Here is an 11,638-nt window from a genome sequence, read left to right as displayed (position 1 = left end):
ATCGTAGATGCAGGGTTGCCTAAAGTTTTCCATCTCCTATTTTTTACGCCAACATGTACTGTATATAAGAAATTAATGATATCAATGAATACAAAACACGTGATTTGAAAATATTTAAAGTTTTTTTTTCTACCTACGCTTGCCATCATATGTGGCTTGTACTCGCTTGGTCTTTGGCTTTTTGCATATATGCGGACATTATTTCCATATATGTTTAAGTATTTGACTTTTACTCTGTAAGTTTGGGGAACCCTGGTCTAGATTTGCACAATAATAACTCATTTATTTATTTATTTTAATTTGTAGTCCTATACTTGAATAACTGTAAAAAGGTGCACTCTTTTCAACTGTTTACCGTATTTTCCGGGCTGTAGAACGCACCGGTATTTAAGCCGCACCCATCATATTTTAAAAGACAAAAATATTTTTACACATATTAGCCGCACCGGACTAGAAGCCACAGATATATATGCCAGTACAAAATATTTTGTAAATGTTTATTTAGATACATACATTGTTTCCAAACGGTGCCTGTAACACAGCAGTAAAACGGCTGATCAAACAAAACAGAAGTCATTGTCATACACCCACTAACTGCGGAAGCTACTGCTCCAATCAGCTAAACTGACTCGATAACTCCACGGTCATGTTTTGGTGAATTTACGAAACTGAAACAATTTAAAAAGAATGCCATTTTATGTTAATAATGCTAACACAGACATTCGTAAAGGTGTTAGCATATTCTATGCTAACAAATCTAGCTTGATTACATTACGATAGCACGTAAAAATATGCATGAAAACACTCCAATAGACATCACACATGGGACGGTTTAGTAAGTATGAATTGTTTTAGTTATGTTGTAAAACTTACAAATGTTGCCAGAAGTTATGAATGATCCTTTTAAACTGGAACGTTATGGATAGTTATACTTCCGGTTCAAGGCACGATACAGGGAATATATGTTCAACCCTCAGCTCCTGTAGTGAGCGAACTTGTCCAAAATTAGGCAACCATAAATCCAAAAAACAACACCTTTTGTTGAATACAAAACATCACCGACGTTAGCGAAGAAAAATATATTAAATCAGTCGTACCGTTCTATAAGCCCCAGGGTTCAAAGCGTTGGAAAAAAGTAGAGACTTATAGTTCAGAAAATACGGCATTTTTTTTCCCCAAGGGAAATTGGAACACAATTTTAACGCCACATTTTGTCCTCGCAAAACAACAAAGATATGAAAATACAGTACATAAGATCCCCGCTGTTCACAATGGTTGCGATATATATATATATATATATATATATATATATATTCATACATATATATGTCATCCATATAAGTATACATATATATGTCTGTATACATTAGGTCAGGAGAAAGAACACAGAGGCTATTTCATCCCTACAAGCCTGTTTCGCAGATTTTCCTGCTCTTCAGGGGATCTTCTTGAAGTGTCTGTCGTTGTTATATATATAGGGTACATTACATGGGGTATATGTGTATGTATATGTATATACATATATATATATATATATATATACATATATATATATATATATATATATATTTATGCGCACACACATATTAAAGACAAATTAAATAAATACATTTAAATAAAGACAAACTCAAAACACTGTTGTGATGTATCAATAATACACACAAATATGTTAGTGATGTATTAACATTAAACCTATTATTGTTTTCTTTAATTGTTTTTTGTATTTATTGTGCACTCATTTTGAGGAATTTAATTTAGAAGATAAGGTAGAATAATTACAATTCAGTAATTAGTTACATTTAAAAAAAACTAACCAATTATATACATATATATATATATATATGTATATATATATATATATATATATATACATTTTCATAGTCTATAGCCTCAATATTTTTATAGTCTACATTTTTATTTATTTTCTGATATTAGTTCAATAATGGATAATTTATTGGAAATGTAATGCATTTTTAAAAAGGATATGGAAGTCAATTAAATTTTTTTTAAAAATAGGCAAATTCCAACACAATTTTGTTTCCAGTGATAATCTATCTGTTAAAATCCATTCATCCATCCATTTCACTTTCTACCGCTTGTCCCTTTTTGGGGTTGCGGGGGTGGTTGCTGGAGCCTATCTCAGCTGCATTTGGGCAGAAGGTGGCTTACACACCTGGCAAGTCGCCAGCTCATAGACAGAAACCTGTTAAAATCAAATATTTAAAAAATGTTTTTAAATACATTTCAAATGTTTTCTTTCTTTCGAATTAATTTTTTTTTTAATCATATACCACCCAGGCATGTCCACTTTAAACAAACGCAACAAACCGGTCTCCTAATGGCGGCACAGAAGCAAGGCACTACTGTGTAACCATGGCCACACCCCCATGTAAAGTACCCTACACATATATATATATATATATATATATATATATATATATATATATCTCAACCACAGACATTTAAATAAAATCCCCTGAAGAGCAGGGAAACCTGCGGAACAGGCTTGTCGGGATGAAATAGCCTCCATATATATATATATATATAGTAACAACTTAGGATCATTTACTGCTGTACTGTAATGCTATAGTCTTTCCTATCACATATCTATAAATAATGACCAACTTATTATCGGGTGATAAGATTTCCTTTCTGCTGAATAAATTACCTATTTTCCTATCATTTCCCCCCTCAAAAATCAATGCTTTATTGCAAATGTGGCGATCTACTGTACTGCACTGTACTGTACATGCTTTCTTATGCATATTTCATTTAAGCGCTATCCCAGTCCCGCTCCTTTTTGTTTATCAGAATGTCTTAAGTGCAATTACAGTTTTTACACCTCCATCTCCGCCCCAAAGTGGAGAGAAAGCCATTTAGTTGCTTGTTTCTTGAAAAGAAAAAAGAAAAAAACTCCAAAAGTGACGTGCGCGTGTGTGTTTATGAAGATGTGTTATGATAATTATTACGAAATTGGTATTTGTGGTGACATTGCAAGTGCCCTCACATACACGCTATGTTGTTGTTTCGGGAACTGTTCAGTACAGGCATAACCGTTGTGGGTTTTTATTTTTCTTCTGTATATTTCTACAAAGGCTGACTGAATGTGACACGTTATCAACAGTATTATTATTAATAATAATAATATCAACAATAATGAGGCTGGCATGTGTTATCAATGCCTAAATGCATGCATCCTAGTCATGTAAACGGGCTGCTTTTTACGATACTAAACCTGTTTTTTTTTTCTTGTCCATAAGATAAGATTTTCTACCAGATGGGTTTCACCGAACAACATTTCTTAACTGGCTTCACCACCATCATGTTTTTTGTTTGACGGCAGGGTTTCAATTAGGCAAAAAAACAACAACAATGGGACTTCTGGGGGGGAAAGCATGCACCTATAGATAGTATTTTGATAGTTTGGTGTCCATCACTTGTCTTTTTAGGGATTGCAGAATGTGGATCACACATAAAAGAATACGGAGGGGAAAAAAAGTGATGATTTTGGGAGCAATATAAGGTATGACGATGGGTGGGGGGTGTTGTCCGTGGATGTGCTGCCTTCCTCTGCTTTTCACTCCAGTACTCGTGTAAACAAACAAGAACCACAATGATAAACCTGACCTTTTGACCTGACCCCCCCCCCCCCCCTGTGCTTTGCATATCAAGTGGAACACAGCTTGTACTGTGAAGCCTTCCTGCAATCCTTATCAGAATGTCAGACATAAATAGATCTATATATTAAACTCTACATTTTTAATAATTGCACGTGTGTCTTTTTTTTAGGGATGGGGCTGATATTGTATTTTTTATATAATACAACATAAAATGTCCAAGTACCTAGGAGTCTTGTTCACGATTGGGGGAAGAGTGGATCGTGAGATCGACAGGCGGATCGGTGCGGCGTCTTCAGTAATGCGGACGTTGTACCGATCCGTTGTGGTGAAGAAGGAGCTGAGCCGGAAGGCAAAGCTCTCAATTTACCGGTCGATCTACGTTCCCATCCTCACCTATGGTCATGAGCTTTGGGTCATGACCGAAAGGATAAGATCACGGGTACAAGCGGCCGAAATGAGTTTCCTCCGCCGGGTGGCGGGGCTCTCCCTTAGAGATAGGGTGAGAAGCTCTGCCATCCGGGAGGAACTCAAAAGTAAAGCCGCTGCTCCTCCACATCGAGAGGAGCCAGATGAGGTGGTTCGGGCATCTGGTCAGGATGCCACCCGAACGCCTCCCGAGGGAGGTGTTTAGGGCACGTCCAACCGGTAGGAGGCCACGGGGAAGACCCTGGGAACGCCTCGGGATCCCCCGGGAAGAGCTGGACGAAGTGGCTGGGGAGAGGGAAGTCTGGGCTTCCCTGCTTAGGCTGCTGCCCCCGCGACCCGACCTCGGATAAGCAGAAGAAGATGGATGGATGGATGGACAACATAAAATGCAGTATATTTTTACACTAGTTTTTTAAACGTATTAAATTTAAATTACACTTATTTTACAAACCCCAATACCAGGGTGTTAATGGGAAAAACAATTCAAAAAAGAATACAATGATTTGCAAATCCTTTTCAACCTATATTCAATTGAATAGACCGCAAACACAAGATACTTTTAACATTCGAATTGGAAAACATTGTTTTTTTTTAGTAAATATTAGCTCATTTGGGATTTGATGCCTGCAACATGTTTCAAAAAAGCTGGCACAAGTGGCGAAAAAGAATGAAAAAGTTGTGGAATGCTCATCAAACATTTATTGGACAAACACTGGACTCTCACGGCTGTGTTGGATCCACTATGGATTGAACTTTCACAGTATCATGTTAGACCCACTCGACATCCATTGCTTTCGGTTCCCTTGGGGGGGTTGCCCACATATGCGGTCCTCTCCAAGGTTTCTCATAGTCATCATTGTTACCGACGTCCCACTGGGTTTGAGTTTTCCTTGCCCTTATGCGGGCTCTACCGAGGATGTCGTTGTGGTTTGTGTTGTGGTTTGTGCAGCCCTTTGAGACCCTAGTGATTTAGGGCTATATAAATAATCATTGATTGATATTTGGGAAATCCCACAAGTGAACAGACTAATTTGGGAACAAGTGGGTGCCATGATTGGGGATAAAAGCAGCTTCCATGAAATGCTCAGTTATTCACAAACAAGGATGGGGCGAGGGTCACCAATTTGTGAACAAATGCGTGAGCAAATTGTCAGACACGTTTAAGAACAACATTTCTCAACCAGCTATTGCAAGGGATTTCACCATCTACGGTCCATAGACGAGTCCACATTTCAAATTGTTTTAGGAAACTGTGGACGTTGTGTCGTCCGTAACAAAGAGGAAAAGAACCATCCGGATTGCTATAGGCGCAAAGTTGAAAAGCCAGCATCTGTGATGGTATGGGGGTGTTTTATTGCCCAAGGCATGGGTAACTTACACATCTGTGAAGGCACCATTAATGCTGAATGGTCCATACAGGTTTTGGAGCAACATATGTTGTCATCCAAGCAATGTTATCATGGACGCCCCTGCTTATTTCAGCAAGACAATGCCAACCCAAGTGTTACAACAGCGTGGCTTCATAGTAAAAGGGTGCGGGTACTAGACTGGCCTGCCTGTAGTCCAGACCTGTCTCCCATTGAAAATGTGTGGCGCATTATGAAGACTAAAATACCACAACAGAGACCCCGGACTGTTGAAAAACTTAAGCTGTATATCGAGCAAGAATGGGAATGAATTCCACCTGAAAAGCTTCAAAAATGTGTCTCCTCGGTTCCCAAACGTTTACTGAGTGTTGTTAAAAGGAAAGGCCATGTGCCTGTGCCAACTTTTTTGTGTTGCTGCCATTAAATTCTAAGTTAATGATTGTTTCCAAAAAAAAAAAAAAAAGTTTCCCATTTCGAACATTATATATCTTGTCTTTGCAGTCTATTCAATTGAATATAAGTTGAAAAGGAATGCAAATCATTGTATTCTGTTTTTTTTTTTTTTTTTTCGCTATTTACACAACTTGCCAACTTCACTGGTTTTGGGTTTTATATATTCATAGTCCATAAAAAAATATAATATTTATTAATTCTGTGGTATTGTACAATGTTTTCTAAGTTAAAGCCCCCCAAAAATATAACGTTGGGTTTGTACACACTTTTGGTACGAAGTGTTGGCACAAATGTTTCACGAATGATAAAAATAAAAAATACAGCACAAACATATTGTGGTCATAATAATTCATCAAAAATAAATTCAAATTGGTTTGTCTTGTTAAAGTAGTTCACTTTATTTTTTACATTATTTTCGAAATGAAATTCCACAAAATGTCTATGCATTAAATACAAAATGTTGTCATTTGTTTTAAAATATTTGATTTTAACAGATAACAAAATTGTGTTGGAATGTGCTGTTTTAAGGAATTTACTTCCATGTTTGTTTATTTTTTAAATAAATTCAATTTCCCAAAAATTCCATTATCGAACTAATAATAAAAAATAAATACAAATGTGGACTATAAAAATATTGAGACTATAACAAAAACAAATAAAATAAAAACATAATATATATATGTGTGTGTATATATATATATATATATATATATATATATATATATATACAGTATATATATTATATATATATAAATGGATAAATATATATGTATGTGTATATATATGTATTATATATATACATACATAAATTTATGTGTATATATATATATACACTGTATACATGCATATGTATGTATATATACACATATGTATATAATATATACAAAAACATATATGTGTATACATATATGTGTATATATATATATATATATATATATATATATATATATATATATATATATATATATATATATATTGGTTAGTTTTTTAAATGTAACTACTGTAATGTAATTATTCCACCTACCTTTCTAAATTATATTCCTCAAAATTCCACATTAAATATAAGTGTTGAAGTGTTGTTGTAAATAATTAAAAACAATAAATTTATTAATAGATCACAAACATATTTGTCTTCAAATGTTTTAAATAGTGTGTGAAATATTAATGCATCACTAACATATTTGTGTGTAATATTGATACATCCCAGTACTGTTTTGAGTTTGTCTTTATTTAATTTTATTTATTCCATTTGACTACAGTACTATTTAAAGTGCTATTAATACTGTTTTAGAGTACAGTACTATTTAAAGTGCTACAGTGTTAATTAGATGGATAAAGAGATAGTACTTTATTGATTTAAAATGCTATTAACACTGTTTTAGGGTACAGTACTATTCAAAGTGCTAGATTATTTAAAATGCTATTAACACTGTTTTCGAGTGCAATACTATTCAAAGTGCTATAGTACAACTTAAAATGCTATTACCACTATTTTAGAGTACAGTACTATTCAAAGTGCTATAGTACTACTTAAAATGCTATTACCACTATTTTAGAGTACAGTACTATTTAAAGTGTTATTAACACTGTGTAAGAGTACAGTACTATCCTACTACACCAGCAATACCTTTAAATCACCACTAGATGATGCTGCATCGCTCTACAAACAAGGGGAGTAGTTTTTTTCTCTAGTTTTATTGCAGTTCTTTTAACACTTCTAATGTCTTTCTTTTTTAACCATCAAATAAAATCAACTGCAAACTATTAGACGAAACCAAGCACGTGAACATGTAAAAATCTGTCCATTTTTCAGCCCGCCCCTTTTCAGCCGGTATGTTGTGTTCAGTTTGTAACAAGTAAGACAGGCCAGACGGGATGCATGCAAGCCTGCAAGCATGCCGCTCACTCACACAAAAGGAAACAACGTTTGCCACTGAATTTCAGTGTTGTGCAATGCGAGTCACGGCTTCAAAGCTTTTACAAACAACGTCCTTTCTCTTCAGGCATCACAGCAAAGATCCAAGTTGTCGTCTGGGAGAAATTCAATGCTCCGCTTCTGGAGGGGTGTCTTCTTACAGCATCTCCTTCACGCAGGGCCCGGGGGGGTACGTCATTGATTATTTAGAGAGCTGCACGGAAAGTAAAAATGTGACGTTTGAGACCATCCAATATGACGCTGGCGTGTTTTCCCGTTGCTGGGCAACACACATCAAACAACAACAACAAGCAGCACTTTTTCTTGCATTTCAGTGTCTTTAAGGTTGCATTTCATGAGATTCCAAGTGTTCTTTGGACCGAATAATGGCACCTTGGTCTTCATTCTCAGGCGAGTAGGATCCAAGGTAGTATCGCAGCCACCAGGGCCAGCACGGTGAAGGTGGAGAGCAGCAGCAGCAGCCACCGAGCGGTGGTGCACACCCTGTACCTCCGCCTGGGCTGCGGGTGCACCACGGTCATCACCAGGCTGAAAGAGTCCTCCTCGGTCATGGGTCTACCTTGGGCGCTGATGATGAAGATCTGGGAGGCGCCGCCACGAGGCCTGTTGAGCCTCCGCCGACGGAAGCGTTCCGAAACCCGGTTAAAACAGTTCCTCACCCACCCGGCTCCGGACGGAGCTAGGGTCTCCTGGAAGTGGACCGGCGGTGGCTGAGGGGTTCTGACGGGGACCTCCAAGATCTGCCCTCCGGTTCCATCCTCAGGGTCACCTTTGCTCTCCGTCGGGGCAAGCGGCTCGTCTTTTTGCTTCCGGATGAAGGTGAGGTGTCTGCAGATGGGACACGCAATGGTGTCCCGGATGTTTCCGTCGGTGTGGATGCTCACCAGTGTTTTCACCAGGCAGTCGTGACAGAACACATGTCCACAGCTCAGAGTCCTCCTGGTGCCACACAGGTTCTCATAGCACACGGGACACTCGCTCGCCTCCTCCTGGGCGTCATCCTTGTAAAACGCCATGGAGGAAAGGACAGCAAATGCGGAGCCGCTTGTCTTGTCTTACCCCCTCCGCTGCGATCCTGACTTCTTGTTGTCAGTGGGTGGAGGCAAAGCTGGAGCTTGCATGAACGCATAGGTAGATAGGACACATAGATAGAGCCTTGCAGAACTGGGCCTGCCACCTGTGGGCTCGCAGCCGCACGCTGACTCACTGGGAGGAGGAGTGTGCCATTATCCGGAGACAATGAAGCTTTCTGTGACACTGGCGGAATCAAAAGAGTGGCTTTTCGGCTGTTTGATGAATGTTATCACAGGAGTTTAGCATGGAGTTGTATTTATTAAGTTATTTATGTATATATGTATATATATACAGTGGGGCTAAAAAGTATTTAGTCAGCCAGCGATTGTGCAAGTTGTCCCACTTAAAATGATGACAGAGGTCTGTAATTTTCATCATAGGTACACTTCAACTGTGAGAGACAGAATGTGGGAAAAAAAATCCAGGAATTCATATTGTAGGAATTTTAAAGAATTTATTTGTAAATTATGGTGGAAAATAAGTATTTGGTCAACCATTCAAAGCTCTCAATGATGGAAGGAGGTTTTGGCTCAAAATCTCACGATACATGGCCCCATTCATTCTTTCCTTAACACGGATCAATCGTCCTGTCCCCTTAGCAGAAAAACAGCCCCAAAGCATGATGTTTCCACCCCCATGCTTCACAGTAGGTATGGTGTTCTTGGGATGCAACTCAGTATTCTTCTTCCTCCAAACACGACGAGTTGAGTTTATACCAAAAAGTTCTATTTTGGTTTCATCTGACCACATGACATTCTCCCAATAAATGATAAATAAATAAATGATAAATGGGTTGTACTTGTATAGCGCTTTTCTACCTTCAAGGTACTCAAAGCGCTTTTACACTACATCCACATTTACCCATTCACACACACATTCACACACCATGCAAGGCGCTAACCAGCACCCATCAGGAGCAAGGGTGAAGTGTCTTGCTCAGGACACAACGGACGTGACGAGGTTGGTACTTGGTGGGGATTGAACCAGTGACCCTCGGGTTGTGCACGGCCACTCTCCCACTGTGCCACGCTCTATCACAAACAAGGATGGGGCGAAAGTCACCACTTTGTGAACGAATGAGAGAGCAAAATGTCGAACAGTTTAAGAACGACATTTCTCAACGAGCTATTGCAAGGAATGTAGGGATTTCACCATCTACCAGCATCAAGGGTTGGAATTTGGGGTTAAATCACCAAAAATTATTCCCGGCTGCTACTGCTCACTGCTCCCCTCACCTCCCAGGGGTTGAACAAGGGGATGGGTCAACTGCAGAGGACAAATTTCACCACACCTAGTGTGTGTGTGTGACAATCATTGGTACTTTAACTTAATGCAGCAGGTACTTTAGCTAGTATAGTAGAAGTTATCAATATTTGGGCTAAACAGAAGTCTAGATTACGACTCGGAGAGAGTAAGACAGACACAATTAAATACTTTAAATGATGCTGGTGTTATTTAAACATGTACAGTGCAACAACGAGTGTAAGAGACATTAATTGGAATGGCAATTCAAAACAAAAGAAAAAACAAAGGAATCTCAACAAACAATGTTGGTTTAGTTCAGGTCATTCATGAAAAGTAATATCAAAAGTTCTTCAAGTTTATAGGAAACATATGAGACTGACCGCAGTCCATGTGTGCATTCGCACAGCCACACGGGTTGGAGTTCTGGATATGGCAGTTTGTAGTGAAAGTTCAGTTTATGGGCAGGTTGTACTGTAGCATAAAAAATGCAGATGGCCTTAAAACGCCACAATACTCAGTCACCATATTTAAGTACCCAAAATAAAGTCTCGACATAAATATAAATTCAATCGGAACAGAAACATTGGAGGAAACGGGATTAAAACCCGATGCTAAACGCCCATAGAAAATACATGGGTACGGCTAATAGCTACTATTAGCAAACAAATTCACTTACCAACTCGGCTTAATATCTCAACATCGACGCTCTTTCGTCGCAACTCGGCCCTGATGGTCGGCACCTATATATATATTGTAAACTTATATAAGTTTACAATTAGTTGTAAAATGTTGGACAATTGTTTTTACGATATGCAGGCAAACGACAACTTTAAAACATACCGGCTTCAGATGTCCCCAGGCCTAGCCGAGTATTCGCAAGAATGATCTCTGGGATCACTAGCGCCCTCTACCACCAGGAGGCGAGCCTCACACAGCCGTTTTATGATGGCCCAGCACAAGAAATACGTTACACACATACAATTGTTGACAAAATACATTGTACATTATATCAATCAATCAATCAATCAATCAATGTTTACTTATATAGCCCTAAATCACTAGTGTCTCAAAGGACTGCACAAACCACTACGACATCCTTGGTATGCCCACATAAGGGCAAGGAAAACTCACACCCAGTGGGACGTCGGTGACAATGATGACTATGAGAACCTTGGAGAGGACGAAAGCAATGGATGTCGAGCGGGTCTAACATGATACTGTGAAAGTTCAATCCATAGTGGATCCAACACAGCCGCGAGAGTCCAGTCCAAAGAGGATCCAACGCAGGAGCGAGAGTCCCGTCCACAGCGGAGCCAGCAGGAAACCGTCCCAAGCCGATACACAGGCAAGCGGTCCATCCTGGGTCCTGACTATGGACGAGCGGTCCATCCTGGGTCCCGACTCTGGACAGCCAGTACGTCATCCATGGCCATCTGACCGGACCACCTCCACGGACAGAGGAAAAAAAGAAAAGAAGCGGCAGATCAACTGGTCTAAAAAGGGAGTCTATTTAAAGG

General features: G+C 38.8%; 1 protein-coding gene across 1 annotated transcript; it reads right to left on the bottom strand.

Annotated features, from left to right (window-relative positions):
• Positions 1 to 7,542: 7,542 nt before the first annotated feature.
• On the bottom strand, positions 7,543 to 8,992 carry LOC133541459 (RING finger protein 222). The gene has a single exon (XM_061884901.1). The coding sequence runs from the start codon at positions 8,816 to 8,818 to the stop codon at positions 8,189 to 8,191; it is 630 nt and encodes a 209-aa protein (XP_061740885.1). The 5' UTR covers positions 8,819 to 8,992; the 3' UTR covers positions 7,543 to 8,188.
• Positions 8,993 to 11,638: the final 2,646 nt, after the last annotated feature.

Source organism: Nerophis ophidion, linkage group LG23, assembly GCF_033978795.1.
Source record: "Nerophis ophidion isolate RoL-2023_Sa linkage group LG23, RoL_Noph_v1.0, whole genome shotgun sequence".
NCBI lineage: Eukaryota > Metazoa > Chordata > Actinopteri > Syngnathiformes > Syngnathidae > Nerophis > Nerophis ophidion.
Note: the sequence above shows the minus strand (reverse complement) of the source record. Positions and strands in the feature narration are given on the sequence as shown.